The sequence below is a fragment of the Euphorbia lathyris genome, chromosome 9 (genome assembly GCF_963576675.1).
Source record: "Euphorbia lathyris chromosome 9, ddEupLath1.1, whole genome shotgun sequence".
In the NCBI taxonomy this organism is placed as follows: Eukaryota; Viridiplantae; Streptophyta; class Magnoliopsida; order Malpighiales; family Euphorbiaceae; genus Euphorbia; species Euphorbia lathyris.
Window position 1 is genome coordinate 2,309,303 of NC_088918.1, and position 21,855 is coordinate 2,331,157.

Below are 21,855 nucleotides of genomic sequence, written 5' to 3' on the forward strand. Positions count from 1 at the left end.
TATTCACTCCTTATTTATTATTTTATCATTAAAATTATAAATTGTTATTATATTTACCAATAGTGTGAGGAGAGAGACTCCTCAATAATAAATTATTAATAAAAAATGAATTAAGAGACACTAAGAAGTGGAGAGAGACTCTTTATTAATAGAGAGAATGGAGAGGCTCTTATTGATTTGAGAAGACACTAAGAGGCTGTTGGAGCTGATTTTTCATTTTTTCTCCTCAAATTTTAACTTAAGAGCCAACTTAAGAGGCCGTTAGAGATGCTCTTAATAAATTAGATAAAAAAATTTTGGAACATACTAAAATCAAGTCTTGATGGATAATAGGTTATTATATAGATAATTGTTTTGGAACATAATTTATTAATAATTTATTCGTTATTAAGTTATTTGATTTATGTATGACATAGTAAATTTAACTACATAAAAACATTTAACTTTTATTACAATTAAGCAAGTTAAATAAAACTAATCTCTAGTTTATAAAAGTAATTATTGGCGATATTTTTGGAATATCCCGATTTTAACATTGGCTTTTGCGAGTGATTGTGCGCGGATGTACCAGTAAAGTTATTAATTCCAAATTAATTTTTAATATAAATTATGCATCAAACTTGACATCTAACAATTAAACGATTCTGCGAAAGATGCAAGGATTGATAACAATCCTTCTTGGAGAAGTGATGAAATGACCAACAAAATCTTTTGACATTTGTTTAAAGGATCTGATGGAGCCAGGCAACAACTGGTCATACTAATACACAGTTAATAAAAGAGCATTTCGAGATGGAAGCAAATACAACCAATGAAATCACAGACTCAGTAACCAGGGAAGTTCTCAAGGCAAGTCTCTCAAAGTTGTTGAAATAATCGGCACATGAGGGCATTAGTTGCTGTCATAGTCTGAAGAGCTTTGAGAATTTTTTTCACGTAAAGAGTAGGGTGATACCATTATAGTCTTTGAGAAATGGATATTTCCTCTTGGCATAGGTTGAATCATGATTTCTGCGCTAAGAGGAGTATCCATATCAGTAATCTCTGACATCCTTGACTCTAACCATCTGTCCTTTATGGCATGATGCAACTATTTCTTTATGAGATTGAACACTTCTTCCTTCAATGAACTTGCCTCACCCACATCCGGTCTAGGTTTTGGCCTTTAGTTTCTTCAATTTGGAGATTTAGAAACCTCCGATCTCATCGATGAATCAAGAATTTGGGGGAATCATGACAAACACCTCTATGTCATTTTGAAGATCTGGAACTTTCAGGCTTTGGAATCTACTTAAGAGGTGAAGGTGACCGATAACGTCTTTGGTGTGAAGGATTGTCATGCTTTTGCTTTATCATCCATAGATCACTTTAGGTTGAGATTCCTCTAAGATTTCTCTCTTCTTCGGACAAGTTCGGACGTCATGGTATCCCATAGAGCAAGTCGTAGATCCATGCCTATCTCCATACCTGTCAGCCTCTCTTGCCTCCCTAATCTCAATTCACGTGATTTCCATCTGGGTTGCATGCTCCGCTCTGAGAATGTTCATGGACTCCTAGACTAATCCATTATTGTATATCAATTTTTTAAGACCATCCATGAAGTGACGTTGTTCATGGTCTAAGGATCCCAAACAAGCATCAATTCTTTGATCTAGAGCCAGAGAAATGTGCAATTGTTCCAGTGGATTGTTGTTGGCATCAACCAGGCCACGATTAGGTGCAGTCGAAGTTCTTGGAATATCAATAGTTTGCTGGAGAACTGGCTGAACCACAAAGCTATGTAGATGAGCCATTTGCACGTAAATTGTTCATGTTCACCGCACCAATTGATGTCTTCAATTATGAACAACGCTTTTTGATCTGTCTGTCGGTCACCTGAACCAACCGAAAACAGTTAGGGAAGGGTCGGAATCTGGCGTCCCCTCTCCTATGCTTAAGTTAGTAAGATACTTAGGAGTAAGTATGAAATTGAAAGAAATTAGTGAGAGAATGTGAAAATAGTAAAACGTACCTGGAGCTCTGTTTCCAGTGCTTTTTATAGATGATTACATACTTAAAGTGTAATGTACTTTACACGTGTCAGCTCTTGATTGAGTTTGGTACTGCGCATTTCCACGTGTAGACTTATGGTTGGCTTCAAACTTCTTTTCCTTTATATCATTCCATAATATATGATGTGATCTAGGGAACATAAGTGTATTTTGAGGTCCGAAGCACCCATTGGTCACGTGTTAAGCTGAATAACTTTCTGCTGAAGCTTCTATTTAGTCGTACATCCCAATTTCTTTAGCTTGTTTTGATATGGGCCCTTGGTTCAGATTCACATATTAGATTCGGTCGGGCCTTTGTCTAGGCCCAATCATTTTTATCCTATATCACTTAGTAATATTATTAAAGTTGGACATTATTTTTCTTCAATCGCTTTCCTCTACCTAAATCTTTTATTTCGCTATTTCTTCAGATAATCCAATTCAAGTCATCAATTTTACTGGAAAAAAATGATTGAGAAAATACAATAAGTTTTATCTTAATTATTATTTTAAAATATCGCTTCACCGTGCATTATTTTTGTATTACAAATAAATTACATAAGAGAATATAAATTGGAAAATAAACTCTTCCACCACATTATTAACTCAATAGTTATACTAAAAATATTTATTCGACTTTAACAGTGTCATTAAAACATCTTTTTTTTTGTGACATAAAAAAACATAAATATCATTTTGTCACAAAAAAAAAAATTCCATAGTTGCCAAAGTGTCAAAGTACGAAATCACGAGTATCTTTTTGAAATTTTTTCAAAATAAAATATTAAAATACAAAAAGGTCAAATCCTACTAAAAATGAAAACTTCCGATCATGGTTCTCAAAACTGTTAGCAATATCAATTCGTAAAGAAATGACAACATGAACACAATAATAATTTTATAAAATTAATGTGTAGAAATAATAAAAAAAATTACAATAAATTGGATATAAGAACTAGACCTGTTCATGAACCCGTTGGCCCGCCCAGCCCGTCCAGGCCCGCCTTTCATGGGTTGGGCTTGGACATTCACATTTAATGTTTGGCCCGGCCCGACCCAAGCCCAATTAAGCCCGCGCATAAAATGGGTTGGGCTTGGGATTTGTTTCAAAATCCCAATTGAGCCCGATCCGGCCCGATTTTATATTTTATATATATAATTATATGTATCTTGTGATAAATTGGAATAGATAAAAGAAATAGAAAATAACAAATACAGAATAAATTAATAATAATATATCCAGTTAATCAATTAGTATAATCAAAATATTAAAAGTCTGATGGATTTTACAAAAGAAAAAAAGTTCAGATGGATAATGAATATATAATATTAAGTATCAGGAGAGTATAAGAGGTTGTCCAAGGAAAAAAAACTTTAATAAAATTGATATTGCATTGGATTATGATTAGAAACAATTTATTTTATTTTTAATTTATTTTTTAATATTAATATATTTAGTGACTTTGTCTAGCCAGCCCGGCCCGAGCCCGATATAAATATAGTGTGGGCTGGGCTGGGCTTGGACAAAGTCACTAAATGATAAACCCGATTAGGCCCGGCCCGAGCCCGGTCCGGCCCAACCCATGAACAGGTCTAATAAGAACACTTCAAATAGATTGAATGAATAGAAGAAGAAGAAGAAGATTTCGAGACCTAATGAAATTAGTCTCCTTAAGACAGATTTTACCGCAATTGGCAATCGTCTCTCAAGATACAACAAAAGCATAAACCGAACTCTAATCGTGCATATCAAATTATCGTCAAAGCAAGAATGAAAAACAAACATAAGAAGAAAGATAGGAAAACGAAAGTGCGTAGACCAAATAGAATTCCTGCAGTCGATTTTTTCTATGTTTTGGGACCGACGGGAAAGTCAAAATATAGGCAGAGAAGGGAGACTATAGAAAATGTTTTATTTCATTGACTTTAGGATTAATTATTTAATTAATGAGGAATTAATTTCATGAATTAATTTTTATTAATGAGACTTAAATTCCAATTGTAACCACTAAAACGTTTCATTTAACTTTCAATGTATAGGTTGGTAGTTTTAGAAGATTAGAGACCTAATTAACTCGTAAGATATGGGCTAGCAAAAAAAAAAATTTATAACGGTTAGCAAAATAATGAAACTTTAAGTCGATACTCAAATAAGAAAAAAAAAAGTCAAATCCTATGAGAAATTGAAGACATGATTTGAAAATGCATATAAATCCTATAACTTACAAATTGGATTTAACGAAGAAACTTACAAATTAAAAAAATAAGAGAGTTTCAATATTAATTTTTTTTTTAATGTTACAACAACTTGAAGTTGCAAGGCACGTGAGTCAGGATAACTATAAATAAGTGTCCAACTCATTTATAAGTTGAGATATCAGACATTGTTACCTATACAATTCTTCAACAACTTCCTTATCTCTTTGAAGGTTAGTCTCTTTTTCTCTTTGATTTTCACTTTCATCGAATAACTCATTGGATTCGTATATCAATTAGATGTTCTATTTGCTATAGAGAGAAATTATACCTTAATCCTAACTAGTTATTGGATAATTACAAGAGATCCTTTGAGATTTTATTGTACGGTATTAGGTTTTGGAATGCTTACTAGACAACGATGATGGTTCACGTAATGCTTTTTTATATATAATTTTTTTATTTAAGGAGTTCTCGTGTGTGTGATGTGAATTGTGTGTTTGTAGAGTTTATTGATGCGGTTCTTTTCTAATGTTTTTGTCTGTTATTGAAATACGTTTAGAGATTATTGATTGCTGAAATCCTAGAAGAATCTTGTTGTTCTTTGTTGAATATTGTCTAAATCATACTGTGGTTGGTTATTTTCAGAGTATGTTTATTTTAGCTTGATCTATAATCTATGTTATTGATTTATATTTGGAATTTAGAGAAATTAGTCCGCATATGGTTTTATACTAGGGTAAGGTGCACAAATACCCCTAACGTTTATAGACAAGAGCAATTTTACCCTTAGCGTTTAAAATTATGCAATCTTACCTCTAACGTTGGCAGCCAATAGCAACTTTACCCATAACGTTGGAAAGTTTGGTCAATTTTAGACACTATTATGAAACACATATATTTTGTTCTTTATTATGCACCAATTGCATATCAGTTGGGTTTAAAAAGAATATTTCATATTTTCTGTGATTTAATAATAGAATTAGAGACCGAGAATGCAGTTTGATGAATTATTTCTCAAATTGACCAAACTTGACAGCGTTAGGGGTAAAATTGCTCTTGACTGCCAACATTAGGAGTAAAATTACATCATTTTAGACGTTATGAGTAAAATTACTCTTGACTGTAAACGTTAAGAGTATTTTTGTACATTATCCCTTTATATTAGGTAGTAGAAGTGAAATTTACATGATTTATAATAATTCTTGTACGTGTTATTGTATATTTAATCTCAGATGCAAATCTTTGTGAAAACTCTTACCGGAAAGATCATCACTCTAGAGGTGGAAAGCTCAGACACTATTGATAATGTAAAAGCTAAAATTCGGGACAAGAAAGGGATCCCCCTAAATATGCAAAGGTTCATTTTCATAGGAGAAGAGCTCGAGGATGATCACACGCTTGCTGACTATAACATTCAGAATGAGTCTATACTCCACCATATTATTCGTCCTAGAGGTCGTATGCATATTTTTTTGGTTGCCCTACGTGGCTACAAAATTACTTTAGAAGTTGATAAGTCTGACACAATTGATGATTTAAAGGCTAAGATTGAACCCAAGGAACGTATGCCCGCAAATGAGCAGGTGTTGTTGTGTGGTAAGAAGCGTCTTGAAGATGGAAATATGACTTTAGCTGACTATAAGATTAAAGAAGGGACTATCATTCACTTGCATAGTTCTGTGTTGTGTGGAAGTGAATGTTACCCGACAGATTATGATGAGCGAAAATCATCCGTGGATGGAGCCGGACCTTGGCAAAACCCACCCACCGACTCTGAGTGGGATGATATTCTACGTTGCACAGAAACTTTTTCTTTTTAGCATTTTCATGTTTGTGTCCGTTTCCATTTTCGTTTCTTTTCTATTTTCATTACCATTTCATTTTTTAGAAATAACATTTTTTAGTGTCTGTTTCCGTTTCCATGCAACATAGATATTAACCTATAAGCTTTGTTTATTTTTTTTAAAATATGTAAAGAATTGCAGATTTATATAGGACTAATTATCAACATAATTTTGTCTTAGATCATGATGCTAAATTCGTTGCCAAAAATTATATATTTAGTGACAGACATTTTCATTGATCATTTTATATTTTTTTTTCATTGAAATATTGTATAAAATTAACCAAAAAACTAAAAAACGAAACTGAAACCGAACCGAAAATAAAGTTGACCAAAACTGATGGACTAGTGTATGGTTTCTAATTTTAAAAATAGTGGTTAATGGTTACAGTTACAGTTTTAGTATTCCAGAAACCGTGGTTAACTGAAACTGGCATAACATTAATTAAATATTAAAAAACTATAAAAATTACATTTATAATTTCTTCAATTCATAGAAATGGAATAATAAATAAATAATTTTTGCATAAATTTGAGAATAATAATATAAGAAAAGAAAATCACATGACAATGGGAGATCCATTAGTTTCTGGTATGACGCCTGGATTGGTGACAAACCGTTGATTGAGGTGTGCATCGCCCCTCCGCCTAATGATCTCCTCTCCTGGAGAATTGCTGATGTGGTGGACTCGGAGGGAGACTGGATCTGGTCTAAGTTCGACTCCTTTCTTAGCCTGGAGACCCTCCTTAATATTAGAGGTGTGAAGATTAGTAATCAGGAGGAGGATAAGGACAGACACTGCTGGGCCTTGACTAATAATGGTTCTTATTCTTGCAAATCGGCCTATGAAGCTTTTACCCCTAATAGGGCTGATCCTCCCTTGGAAATTTGGAAGTCCATTTGGGCCCTCAAAGTCCCCTACCGCATTAGGAGTTTCCTATGGCTGGGAGTCAAAGACAGGCTCCTCACGAATGCAGATAGACACAGAAGGCACTTGGCTGTATCTGGTGCCTGTAGCAGATGCAGCGGCCATGTGGAAACCTTGTGCCATGCTTTGAGGGATTGCCCGAATAGTAGAAAGGTTTGGGAAGGGGTCCTTCCTCACCACATCCTTCCTTCCTTTATGGGGTTCTCTGATATTGACTGGTTCTCTGAAGGCGTTAATGGGAATTTGTTGGCCAGTATGGAGCACGGGGCTATTCTCTTCGCTATTATTTGTCACCAAATGTGGAAATGGAGGAATGAAGAGTTATTTGCTGAGAAGACTGTCTTTATTCCTGACCTCCAGTTTTACTTCTCGAAAAAACTCTCTGTTATTACAAAGAGTTTTGAAGGAGAGCCCCTGGTTCACCCCTCCCCGGTTAAAGAGGTCCAGTTAGTTGGTTGGAGGAAGCCCAGGGAAGGGGTTGTCAAGTTGAATACGGATGGCTCCTGCCTTAGTAATGGCAGAATTGCTGCTGGTGGAGTTCTTCGGGATGCTGGTGGCGCCTGGCTGGCTGGGTTTACCCATAACTTAGGTACGGGCTCCTCCTTTACTGCGGAGCTCTGGGGGATCTTGTCTGGCATTAAACTCGCCATTCGCATGGGTGTTAAAAGACTTTCGGTGGAGTCTGACAATTTGGAGGCTATCAATAGGATTTCGGATAGACAGGCTGTTTGTCTTAAGAGTCAGAATCTCATTAAAGTCATCTTGAGGCTTCGTCCTGCCTTCGATTCTCTTACCTTCTCCCATATTTATAGGGAGCAAAACCGCGTGGCGGATCGCTTGGCAGCTGCTGGGCATGGGGGATGTTAGGTGTTTCTACCCTTTCCGTTCCTCCTTCTTTTCTGTTACCTTCTCTTCTTGAGGATAGGATTGGGGTCAGTCTTCCTAGACTGATCCCGGGTTAGGTTTTTGTTTGTTTGTTTTTTTCTTCCCTTCTTACCAAAAAAAAATAGATCAAGAAATCCAAGTATTTATGGGTAAATTACACCCATGGCCACTGAACTTTACCCATTTTCACATTATGGCCACTGAACTTCATTTCTTCCTGGTATGGCCACTGAACCCTCGTTGCAGTCTTCTTTTTCTTCATTCTGCTAAGGGAACATCCATCCAGATAATAAATCTGTTTCCTTCTTTTCATTCCTTGCAATATCAAGCTTCCACCTTTGAACACTTTGCAAAACTTGCCGGCTCCAACATATTTGTACCCACGTGAAGCCAACTCTCCCAACTAAATTATATTGGCTCTAGCACTAGGCACAAACTTCACATCACCAAGTGTTTTGATAACACCATGTGGAGCTTTAGATCATTGACGGCTAAAAATAAAACATCCAAAGCGTAAATAATATTCCAATGAACTTTAATTCTTGAAAATTTTCGTTTTGAGGTCATTTAGATGTTGTTTGGTTAGGAGAGAGAAAGTGAATTTTTAGAGAGAGAAAGCTCCAAAAAATGTGATTTTCGAAAATAAAAAATATGGCTTCATGGTAAATGTCGTTCTGAACAACTTTAATTCTTGAATATTTTTATTTTGAGATCGTTAACGGTAATTTTGAGAAGTCAGTTAAAATTGAATGGCCACCGGTGTTAAAAAGTGTAAAGTTCAGTGGCCATACCGGGAAGAAATAAAGTTGAGTGACCATAATGTGAAAATGGATAAATTTCAGTGGCCATAGGTGTAATTTACCCAAGTATTGGAAAATGAACTTTGTCCATTTTAATACTGTGGCCACTGAACTCTAATTCTTAATGATATGACTACTGAACTTTACACTTTTTAACACTGGTGACCACTAAACTTTAACTAACTCCTTAAACTGACCGGTAACAATATCAAAATGGAAATATTCAAGAATTAAAGTTGTCCAGAATGATATTTACCATAAAACCATATTTTTTGTTTTCCAAAATCACTTTTTTTTTGAAGATTTCTCTCTCTAAAAATTCACTATCTCTCATAACCAAACAACACCTAAATAGCCTCAAAACAAAAAATTTCAAGAATTAAAGTTCCTTAGAACATCATTAACTCTTTGAATTTTTTATTTTGAGACCGCCAACTATTGTTTTAAGGTGTTGAGTGACCACCGGTGTTAAAAAAATGTAAAGTTCAGTGGCCACACTGTTAAGAATTGAAATTCAGTGGCCACAATGTTAAAATTAGTAAAGTTCAGTGGTTATAGGTGTGATTTACCCAAGTATTTATTAAATGATTCATACAATGCACTCAACATGTAATATTTATAGCTTTTAACATCAAGTTTTTTTACTATTTTCTCAACTATAGAAATGGGCTGTTTTTCTTTTCGAGTAAATTACAGAAGCTAATATTTAGTTTAACACACATTGGTCTATCTTTATCACTTACTGTGGTTTAGGCTTTCATCAAACATTGTTGGGTAATACAATGGGCTCTTCGGAATTTACTAATAATTAGAAACCGAATAAAATATTAACCGAGATGCCTTCTATGTTTACTTTGTTTTTGACAAAGTAAGTTTTACTTTGTTTTTTCTACCATTGGATGAGCTTACTTTGTCAAAGTTCATCATCATCCAATGATGAAAAAAACAAAGTAGGCTTACTTTGTCAAAAACAAAGTAAGACTTACTTTGTCAAAAACAAAGTAAGCATAGCCTAACCCTATTAACCGATCAAAATAATTAATTAACTAATTAGTGGTTAAATAAATGTAGGAAAATAGTATATGGTTAGTGTTTTAAAAAACTAGTTAAATACTGGGGTGGAGCCAAGGGGTGAGGAGGGTCAGTCGACCCTCCAACCCTGCCAGAAATCCTAGTTCTGTCAAGGGCCGCCATAGTCGGAGCTCCTCCAGCCATGGCGGCCGAAGAAGAAGACTCTTCTACTTCTTCTTTCCAAATTAGAAGATAGAAAGGACAGGAACAATTTTGTCCTTTCCATCTTTAATTTTTTTTGAACTGTTTAGATTAAAAAAAAAATTAAAAGATGGAAATGGCAAAATTGGCCCTGCCTTTTCCATCTTTTAATTTGTTAACTTTAAATTCTTTCCTTTATTTCTCTTTTATTTCGGACAAAAGCAAATCAAGTTTTGGTAAATTTCTCAAATTGGTCCAAAGTTATTTTAAAATTTCAATTGTTTAATCATTTTCAATTTTTACACAACTTCTAATTTTCATTATGATTTATTTACTATGTTGATACATATTGAGTGATTATCATAAGCTGAGTTACTAAGCATACGAATATTCCCTCTACGTAAAACTGAGCACTCAGAATGAAAAAAACGTTTAGTATTCTAGAAGCTGAGTAAAGCCAGTAACACAAATAAATGCTAGCACGCGCATTAAATAGCCACCTAGGATGACGTAAGCACAATAATTAGAAAACACATGCGCCGAATGTGTCATAAATGCCAGAATAACTGTCGATTGATCATCTCGATGTCGAACCGCCATTCCGACCTATCAGATCAACTCGACACCTTTATAAATAGTGGACGAATTCCCACTTATCCTTCTTTACATCTGAAATTTTTGGCATTCAATCTCTCTCTCTCTCTCTTAAATCCCAAAATCCTCTCAAAATCTCTCAAAAAGAATCATGTCTGACGATTCTCAAAACATCTCTGGTGCCGATTACGATGACAATCGCTCCGATGAAAACCCTCCGTCTCCTGTTGAGCAGGTTTATGAGGAGACTTCAACTGAGTCTCAAGGGGATGGTCAATATGACCAATCTAAGATCAACACTCCGAGCAAAAACCCTCAAGCTGACCAAGCAACACCTTCGAGAAAGAAGAAGAACAAGCAACCTAAGGAGAAGACATTCATTCCGGTATACAACAGCGTAAAGAACTGTGAGGTACTTTGCTGCCGTTGGTTCTCCCCACGCTTTGTAACGGCTGAGAAACCTTTTTATGAGTGGATCTCCAAAAACGGTTGGACCGAACTCTTCTCTCTTCCCGGTAACACCTTTCCACATTTGGTAAGAGAATTTTATGCTAACCTCAGAGTTGACGAGGACAATGCTGACCACTTAATCACCAAAGTTAAAGGCAAGGACATTACAATCACCCCATCCTACCTCGGAACTTTGCTAAAACTGAAAACCAAAGGTTCAGAACTCAAAACCACAAATGATTACTCGAAAGTTGACTATCCTGTTGAGTTTTGCAAACCAAAGAATCACAAAGGAGAAATAGCCAGCACTTGCATGGGGCAGCCTTAGAAAATGGCTCACTACATCCTGACCAACTTCATATTCCCCAAGGTCAACTCCTCCTCATCGGCTTCCAATTTCGAGCAGTGCTTCATCTGGCACATGCTGAACTATATCCCACTCAACATGCCCGTCTTTCTTATCGGCGCATTCCAAAGAAGTACCGGGAAACTCAGGTTGGGCTCCTTCATTACAAAAATGCTTCAGGACCACCAGGTAAGCACCGTCGAAGAAATTGGGATTTGGGGTACATGAATCACAGCGGCACTGCTGTTTGGGTTAGCCTATGATCAACCCATTAAGTCAAAGAAAGAGAAAGGTGCAGAAGAAAATGAAGAAGGGGGTAATATGGTTGAAGCAGCACAGGATGTGCCAACCAAGAAAGGAAAGAAGGTGATGGTTGAACCCGCTGACCGAACAAGGCAAGATAAGAAGCGGAAAGCTGACCAATCCGCAAGAGATATTAACACAGCACCGAAAAAGATTCGGATTGTTTCTAGTGCCAAGAAAGCTGCTGAGCAAGCGCAAGAGGAACCTAAGTCAACGGAGAAACTGAAAAGGCAAGTTGAGCCTGAGGAAGAAAGTGAGGAAACCCCTGAGCAACCTTTGAAAAAGAAGAAGAAGACTTATGGGTTGAAATTGATTGATGCACCTCCTATTGACTTTGTAGTCTCTGAAGACTCACACTTTGTGAGAAGCCAAGAAATTAATCTTGAGAAAACCCCTACTGACCAAGAAGAAGAACTGGGTGATATTGGAGGTCAGTTTCATGGTGACAAGACTGGCTCTGCTGAGCCAAGTGAGAAAGTTGCTGCTGAGCAAAATAAAACAATTGATGCTGAGCAGACTGAGAATCAAACTGAGCAACAAGTACAGGACAAGGTTGTGGAAGGCCTTGATGCTGACCTTGGTCCTATCTCTACTTCTGAGTCACTTGACTCTATCGCTACTGACCCCCCTTCTCAAACCAAAAACGACAGCACAGGCAAACGACTCAAACGAAAGGCTCAGAAATCTCCAGTCATCGACCTTCTGGACGATTCTCCACTAAGGGAACCAATCACTGACCTCACCAAATTCCAGTTTCAATTCTTCTCCACCGTTACTGAGCCAACTCCAGACCAAATCAAGGAAAAGCAAGCCTCTATTTCTCAAGCTGAGGAACAAGCCGATCCCAAAGCTTCTCAAGGTCCTATTTCTACCGAGCAAGTGCTCGAAGTCCCTGCTACTTAGAAAAAAGAGTTAGCAAAGGAAAATCCTGCTCAAGTCATCTCTGAACTACCTCAACCTTCTGAAAATACTCAGCTTCAGACTGACCCTGAGCAAATTAATATCTCTGCTGATCCACCTCTTCTTAATCCTTCAACGCAGAATGATAACCATTCAGCTCCTACTGATAACCAAAATAAAAGTCCAGCTGCTGACCACGCTGGCACATCTGTTTCTGGACAGCACCAAACACCTCCTCCATCCGGTGCTACTCATATTCCGGCCTCTGAACCCCAAAATGATGAATCATATGCTTACTTGCATGCTTCTGAGTCTGGCAGGAAAATTATCGGCTCAGCTCAAGCTCTCCTTCAGGACATTCATCAAACTCCAGCTGATGCTGCTGGGTCCGTTCATGTTGAGCCAACACAAATTTCGTCTGTCACTCAGCTTCTCACAGAAATCAAGGGTCTCAAAGACTTGATGAGTGTCATGACATCCTTTCAATCTCAACAACCCAAGCAAGAGTCAATAATAAAGCTGGCAGAACTCCAGCTGATGATGGTGAATCATATGAACGCCATCCAATGTCAACTCAACGCCTTATCAGCTGTGAACCCAATCTATGCAACCTCTGCTGAGGTTACTCAACATTTTTCCCAGCTGACCTCTGAGCTGACCGGAGCTCATGAGCTTATCTCCTCCTCCTCCTAGTGTTCCATCGAACAGATAGGTGAAGCCATTCGCCTACTCAATCCGAATAAACAGGAAATGGACACTGACCTAGTGAAGACAAACGAGATTCTACAGTGTACTCAATCTACCCTTAAGTAGGTTCGGCATACCAATGTTCAACGTCAACAATATGACACTGCCCTGCTCAGGATGTTTCATCAATCATATGCCAGAATGACAGAATCTATCACTTGGATCGGGAAATCTCAAGAGTATCTGTTAAGTATGCTCAATGCCAACATTAAAATCCCCGCTTCCACTATGGCCGATGGCATGGCAGTCTTCAATCGTCTTCGGGAAAGTACGAGTGTAGACACCGAGTCGGAGGACCTGTGATGAAAACCTGTAACGAAGCGGTCGAAGCGGTTGGTTCCGGAAATTTTAAAAAAAAGAGAGAAGAAAAATATATAATAAAAAAAGAGGGGAAAGGAAAAGTTAATGGGAGTCGCGATCGTCAAGTGGGCGGCTCGCGAGTGCTCAGCGACGTGGTGCAAGCGTCTAGCGGCATGCCGACGCGTGTCCGACGACAGTCGGACGCACGCCCGGCAGCTCGGGGCGCACGTTCGACGTCCGCTGGACGTGCGCGCCCGACGGCGCGGGGCGCGCACGTCCGGCAGCGCGGAGCGCGCGCTCGACGATCGTTGGGCGCGCACGCCCAACAGCGCGGGGCGCACGCCCGACGGCCGCTGGGGCAAGCGCGCCCGGCAGCCGCTAGGCGAGCGCCCAGCGACGTTGGGCGGACGCCCAACGCTTGTTGGGCGAACACCCAACATCAGTTGGGCGCGCGCCCAACTGATGTTGGGCGTACGCCCAACTGGTTTTTGGCGACGCCCAATTTTATTTGGGCGTCGCCCAAAGCTTCCGGGATCCGTTGCCTATTTAAGGCACGGATCCCTATGCATTTGGAAAAAAGGGAGGGAATTTTTGGAGCTTTCTCACTCTAGACATTTTTAGAGAGAGAAAGTCAATTTTTTGGAGAAAATATTTTTTTTCCCAAAAAAAGTCCAAATTTTCCAAAGTTGAATATTTCATGAAAAACACAAAAAAACCGGAAAATCATAACTCGTGGAATCAACCGACTTCGACTGTCCGATACCGATCTTGAGGTATTATACGAGGACTAGACTCGTTTTATTTTATTTAATTTATTTCCTTTATTTATTTATTTTTATGTTATAATTTTATTTATTTAGTTATTTACTTATTTATCACACTTTATTTAATTTTTCGTATTTATTTAATTTTCGTCACGTATTAAATAAACGTTCGATTTGGTTTTGAAATAAAAACCTCGTTTTAATATCCCAATACGAACTGTGATCCGATTCAAAGGTAGTTCGGGATTAAAAAACGTTGTAATTATAAGTTTTGAAAATATTTCTAAATAACGTTTTAAAATAAAACATCGTTTTAGGATTCTCCGTTATAGACTATGATCCAATTTTGGTAGTTCGGAGACCCGAAATGATAGAATAAATCTAATCTAAAGCTTTTGAATAAATCTGGTAACTGTTGGACTGATTCTGTATATTTCCATTTTCTGTCACTAAAGGCTGTTTACCGACGGATTTTCCGTATGTAAAGCTGCTGGAATATAAAAAATGCTGTTTTGGTCCTCCTTTCTTAACTCTTAGACTTTTGGTCCTTTATATATATATATATATATATATATATATATATATATATATATATATATATATGTATAATTATGTAATATATGTGTTCAAATTATTTTCAACCTTTTGGTATATGTTTATTTAACATGTTTAGATATTATTTTTCATTAATTTAATTTGATAAAATTATATGTATATATATAGATTTTCATTTAAATTCATTTAAGTTATACATATTTGTTATTTTGGGGTTATTAGGGGTTATTTTCTATATCTACTTATCATAAACCATTTTGGAGAGGGGTTAAATACCATTTTCTTATTTATGAACTTGGTTCATTTTTACATGTTTTTAACTAGAATAAAAATACATTATACTTAGTAGTATCTTTATCACTATTTTTATTAATGTGTATTATTTTCTCTATTTTGTTTTAGTGGGTATTATTAATCATTTTTTTTGTACATACGTATATCTATATATATATTTACTCTATTTTCATACTTATATATATACTCTTTTAAATTAGTTTTATTTGGGTGAATTTGAGTTTAATTCATTAATTGTTATAATTATGTTCAAGTAGAAAATAATTGAGTGAAAAAGAGGAAAATAAACCACAAAAAAGAGAGTTTAATTTGTTTGTTTAAATTAAAGCTTGTCTAGATATTCCTAAAGTGTAAATAATGTTTTCTTGACATTTTTAAACCGTTTCCAAAATATCACGTTTTAAAACCTTAATTCGTTCCAACGACAGATTAAGCGAACCTCGTAATTAAAATCGCTTTTGTGAATAATGAAGTTTTGAATCGTTTTCCTAATCAAATGATTTTTGTACAAAATAAATTGACTCGTATGTTTAATCACGCTTTTAGATTAAAAACGTTTACTCAATGTTTTCAAACGCTCGAGTCGTTCCAACGGCGATTCGAGTGAACGTCATTAACGGGATTTTGAAACGTCCCTAAATCGTTCCAACGGCGATTAAGGAACGAAACATGTAAATAAACTCGTTTTTGGGGAGTGAGATTAGCTTAGAGTTAGTGTATAGTCTAAAGCCTAAAATCACACCGTGAATAAATCAATTCTTCCTTCTTCCCCTCTCTCTCCTATGTATTTTTAATTCATGTAAATGGGTGATTCTTTACTAAAATGGCTTTCAATAACATGCTCAAAACGGTTTTTCAAAGCGAGAAAGAAAAGGTTTTCAAATGAATTTTAAACTTAAAGAAATATGCGATTAGTCCGTTATCGCCTAACACGCTAAGTAGGAGGCCGGTGGTTCATAACCGGGCGATGTCGGGGTGCCTAGTAGCCTTTCTTCGGAAAGGAGCTAGCCTTCTCGGCTCGTACCTAAGTTTCCCGAACCCACACCGGTCTCCCGTAAGGGATCGGTGTTCATTTTCCCATTCGTGGGTGGCGACTCTTCCATACTCCAGGCTCTGGTCCTGCCGAGCAGCTTGATTCCACGATTGGTTGCTTTCGGCGTCAATCACCGCTTACGTCGCCATGAGGTGGCCACCCCCCGGTCCGCCCGGGAGATTAGGCCGCGGCACCTTGTCTAACAACGAGTCAACTTCAAATGTACTGATCCAAATTGGCTCGTGCTGCTCAACAGGGAATCTTCTTTCCTCCTTCCCCCAATCCTGATGCTGGCAAAACGGGGGAGAAAGAACGTGCTGCTGGAACTCAGCAGAGAATGGGGGAGATAACTCAGCCTGCCGCCGGAACTCAGCAGAAGCATGGTTGAACTTCTGCTGACCCAAGAAATCCAAGTCAGCAACCAAGATCTGCCAAGGGAAAAGGCAAAACCCACCAAGTTCAAGTCAACATAAAAAGATAGATTAGGAATAGTCCTAGACTTGTAACTTTTGGCATGTTCTATTTTTGTTGTGCTGACTATCTATAAAGCATCTCTTTATCCAAACTGACTTATCTATATGCGATGCTTACTTGTTATGCTTATATGCTGATCTGTCATACTTAATTAATCATTGAACAAAACAAAAATCTTGTGAACATAAGGAAAATACAAGTAAAATATACTCAACACACATAAATCTGATACCTATACAATAACTCTAATACCTATGTGTCACACTGAGTAATAACTATATGTTCCAAGCATTGACCATCTTCTGTAAGCTGACCTAGGCTCACTTGAATTAGATCTTGGAAGGTCTAGAATTGAACTAAGTCAGTAAAGGCATGTCTTAATTTGACTCGATTAAATCTTGGAAGGTTTAGAGTTAAATTGAGTCAATAGATGCAACCCTTATGGGGGAGTAACTTCAGAAGAATAAAAGGTAAAACAATCATGGGGAATCTCGATGCTGAGTTCCATAATTAAATATTTTTGTCAACATCAAAATGGGGGAGTTTGTTGAAACACCTTTCCACATGATTTTGATTTCACAAAATTATTTAAGTTAATCCATGATTAAGGGGCAATTAAATTTAAGTGCTTTGGTTTAATTGTACTAATGTGTTTGTTCAATGTTGAGTATAATTCTAAGTGAACAGAAATAAAAAGTACGATAGAATGAAGTCAGCATGAGGCACAGAAGCTGAGTAAAACACGACTAAGCATATTAGAAGAAAAGTCATCTTCAGAACAAACGCTTGAAGATGAAACTGGCCAAAGAAGCTGAGTGGGACTCAACTCAGCATAATAGAAGAAACGTCTTCTTCAGAACAAACGCTTGAAAACGAAGCTGACCGAAGAAACTGAGTGGAACATGACTTAGCCTCGCCAAAGATGAAAGATCAAAGGCAACGTCTATAAGTTCAAGCTGAGTGTTCATCAGGACAGCGCGAATGATCCGTTTGTAAAAAGACAAGATCCGACAACTATCTGCACCAATACAGAAGCTTTGGATTTACGCACAGAGATGGTTTCGAGATGCATGGGTCAACTGGCCGTTGGCTAAAAGATAAAACTGGCGCTAGAAGACGAACCTGGCGGAAGAAGACAAGCCTGGCACCTGCTAATTTCAGACAACAGGATTGGCCTGCAAAATCTGTATGCTGACCAGTGAATGACGCAAGGAGCCGTTTGAATTCAATGGATACATCCGAATTCAAATGATTGAGGCATCAGAAATTCACTATAAAAGGACAAGTCCAACTCTTGGATCCTTTGCCGAAGTACAAAAGAAAAAGAGCATACATACAAAGCACATTCAAACAAGAAAAGAAAATCTTACACCAAATTCCTATTTCTGTGTAAAAGTCTAGATTGAATTTGTATTCATCTAAAGTGTTCTTCATCTAGAAAGAACAGATTTGTATCAATTGTAAAAGTTGAGAGAGTGGTGCTGAGTACTCGGTTTTAGTACTTAGTGGTAGAGAAAATCTGAGTGTTTGGTTATAGCGGTCAGTAGGAGTTGAGTAGACGAATAGAGGAAGGTACTCTTGCATACTCAATTGCTTGTAAACGGTTTGTGCTCTACCTTTAAAGAGCTCAGTATTGGATTGAAAAAACCTGAAAGGATTCTGGGGATTGGACGTAGACGGTGAGGCCGAACCAGGATAAATCTGCTGAGTAATTTCTAACCCTTTCTCTCAATATATATATGTATGTGTTGCTTGCTTAAATTACTCAGGATATAAATTGTATAAGCTGACACTGAGTAATCAGAGTGCTGAGTTGGAAGCTGACCTAAGTGTTAATTCCCAACTCACAAGTAAAACGGTTCTATTTAGTCTCTGACTAAAGCTGTCTTACATCTCTCTCGGCCGTGCTGACTAAAACTGAGTTAGGTAATTTAAAGAATTGATTACGTCAGCATAATTAAGCAAAAAAGTTACATTAGTTCCTAACCCCCCCCCTTGGAACTAATTACACGGGACCAACAACAGTGTTTTCTATCGAGACAGAAAGCTGATCTCACAAGCTTTAGATATTTAGATATCTAGACAGTTACATGGATCCGGTGAAGGAGTTCATTAGGATTGGGACCCGACTTGAGATAACAGCATGGATTAATTTATCTAAAAGAATCAATTGTTCATCTCATTGGTATTAGTAGGTATAACTAATCCTCAGACTCAAACATTCGTTAATTAGTGATTCTGGATTATAAAGTCTGATACTTTGATTCTGTGCGAGCACGTTCCAATAGGTGAGAGCCTGGGGTGTTGATAGGGGTGTTTCGTCCCTATCTTTTAGCGTGATTTACGGTTTAATTACAAAAATAAGTAGATTTTAATAAAATAACAAAATAAAAATAAATTCCGCACTTTCGGTTAATTGTCTTTATTTTGAGTAAATTTAGAAAATAAAACATCAAGCTAACTCGGCTCTCGAGAATTGTATTTCAGGTACGAGCAAGGAGCAAAAATCCACCGACATACGCGGGGCGTATCACCCTCCACGCGGGGCGTGGAACACATTGTCAAAAATAATTGCTCAATCCGCAGGCACCACGTGGAACTCACCCACTGCCACGCGGGGCGTCCTACCTTCCACGCGGGGCGTATGAGCAATGATAAGAAATAATGTCTCAATCATGAATGTCAGACTGCAAGATCTTCTAAGTCAACTGACAATACGCGGGGCGTACAACCATACACGCGGGGCGTGTATGGGAAGTTCTTCAGTCCAAAAAACCAGAGACTCATATACGCGAGGCATGCTTCAGACTACGCGTGGCGTAAAGGACCTAATTCAAGCAATAAAATCTCAGAAGCTCAACCACGTGGGGCGTCCCCCACCATACGCGGGATGTGTCATGGGAAAACTGCAGAAATAATGTAGCTCCATACTTGTGCCTTGTGAATTTACAATTTTACCCCTAGCTTGATGTGTATAAATAAGAGTGACTAGCACTCATTTAGACAAGCTTTTGACATATATGATGGGGTGAAGTCTAGTGCGTCGTATTTTCTACGACGAAATGTATGTTATGATAAGTGCTTTGGCTATGGATGTGGTCTTTCTAAATGCTCTATGTTCACTAGACGTCACTACTTAGGGGCAAGTGTACCCCGTCATATCAAGTAATAATCCAATTAAGACCGGGTATCGAATCCACTGGATTTATAATTACAAGTATTAGATGACTCGGTTTCGTATGTTATTTAAGCGGTGATTACTTTGGGGTTGATGTGGGAACCAACTACAAACTACTCCTAACCTATTGGTGACACAGATTTATGTAATGGAAAACTCCACGGAGTGATATGGGTGACGATAAGTTATAAATATAATATGCAATAACTCCGAATATATTCGGTTGACGATTTACTCTTGCAAAGACGACTACGTGTAGTTTGACCGACCCGTGAAGTACTTAGACTGCGTGGTTCCTAGTCAAGGCGTGTCTAATGCTGGGGATCAGAAACTAGGGCCCGTAAGTTCCGTGGCTTGTCAATTCCTACGGTTTTCGGAGCGTCACTTCCGGTAAGGCAACACCTATATGACTCCCTAAAGATAGCCCGAATGGCGTCGGAAATCGCGTTCCCCTACACAATAATCAATTAAGAATATCAAAACAAGCAATAAACATCAACACGTATATAGAACGGAAATTGCAAATCATATATTATAAATATGGAAAGCGTAAATGTGGAATACAACCAAGCCTAGTACATAGGAAGAGTGCAAGCTAATTAGCAAGTAAAGAGGGAGAATTCGGCCCTCGGGACTAGCTAACTGGACTCAAGGCCATCTCTTAGGACTTGGAGGTGGAACTCTCGAGCTTGGTGAACGAAGGTGGAACGAAACTTCAAGGAAATGACGGATCAAATGAACAAGCTCTCGAGGTGGTAGAGTTTTATTACATAAAACTGAATCTAAAACAACAAGAATTCTATCAAAAGAAATAAGATGTAGCTATGTACAAGGTTTCAAGAGATCAAGAGGTAAGGTTAGAGTCTAGTGTCCCCTAAATGAGTGCTAGTCACTCTTATTTATACATCAAGCTAGGGGTAGAGTTGTAACTTCACAAGGTACAAGTATGGAGCAACATTATTTGGTGCATAAATCCCATGATACGCCCCGTGTAAGGTGAGGCACGCCCCGCGTATATGCCCATTCCGTCAGAAATCTCCTGCATGTGGACCAATTCCGTGTCTTGTTGTCTCAAACACGCCTTGCGTAGCCGAAGTACGCCCCGCGTAAATGAGTTTCTGAGATTTTATCATTGAGGAATTGCCTGGCATGCCACGCATATATGGTGGTACGCCCCGCGTATGGAGAGTTGACTCGGGGAGACAGTGCAGTCTGACTTTCAGGATTAGGCCAATCATTTCCGACACATGTCATACGCCTCGCATAAGGTGTCATACGCCCCGCGTATGCTGAGTCAGTTCTACGTGGTGTCTGCGGATAAGGCAATTATTCCTGACACCATGTTTTACGCCCCGCGTATAGGATGACACGCTGATAGGGGTCAAAAACCCCTATCTTTGGGTACGGTTTTAGAACGGTTTTTAGCGTTATTTAGTTAATAAGCGAGCAATTCTCGCATTTAAATGCTTTTGTGTGAGTTAGTTAGAAATTGGAAATGTTTTATTTACTTTTCGTTGTTCAGGCTCGTTTTATGATCAATTTAGGCAAATACGGCCAAAATGGCATGCATATTATAATTCCGTTATCTTTTGAAGCTAATTGATCCGTCAAAAGTCGCACCAAACGAAGCATTTGCTCAAATAAGCGATTGGCGGGTCAATTTAGCCTTTGGACTAATGTTGTCTGGAGTTTTTGTGCATGCGCAAGGACAAGTTCGGGCGAAAAGACACTTTATTGGCGTTCGGCAACCCTAGAGGCCTGCTCGCCGAGCAGGCAATGCCTGCTTGCCGAGCAGGCCCATTGCCTGCTCGGTGAGCAGGCCCTCAGAGGCCTGCTCGCCGAGCAGGCTGTGCCTGCTCGGCGAGCAGACCTACGGGAATTGGTCAAAAAGACCAATTCCGCCCCCACGATGCCACGATGGACCCCACGACTTCCTACCTGTATAAGGACACGAAATAGGCCAGAAAAGGGTCCGAGCCACGCCTATAAATAGGATTTTTTCAATGTAAATTATCATCT

At 38.1% G+C, this 21,855-nt stretch overlaps 1 protein-coding gene across 1 annotated transcript; it reads left to right on the forward strand.

The window, feature by feature from the left end:
* Positions 1-4,158: 4,158 nt before the first annotated feature.
* On the forward strand, positions 4,159-7,718 carry LOC136206147 (polyubiquitin-like; the record flags this gene model as incomplete). Its single annotated transcript, XM_065997082.1, has 3 exons — positions 4,159-4,204; positions 5,436-5,899; positions 7,662-7,718. Coding segments are annotated over exons 2-3 (495 nt in total), but the record flags the coding sequence as incomplete, so codon positions are not given.
* Positions 7,719-21,855: the final 14,137 nt, after the last annotated feature.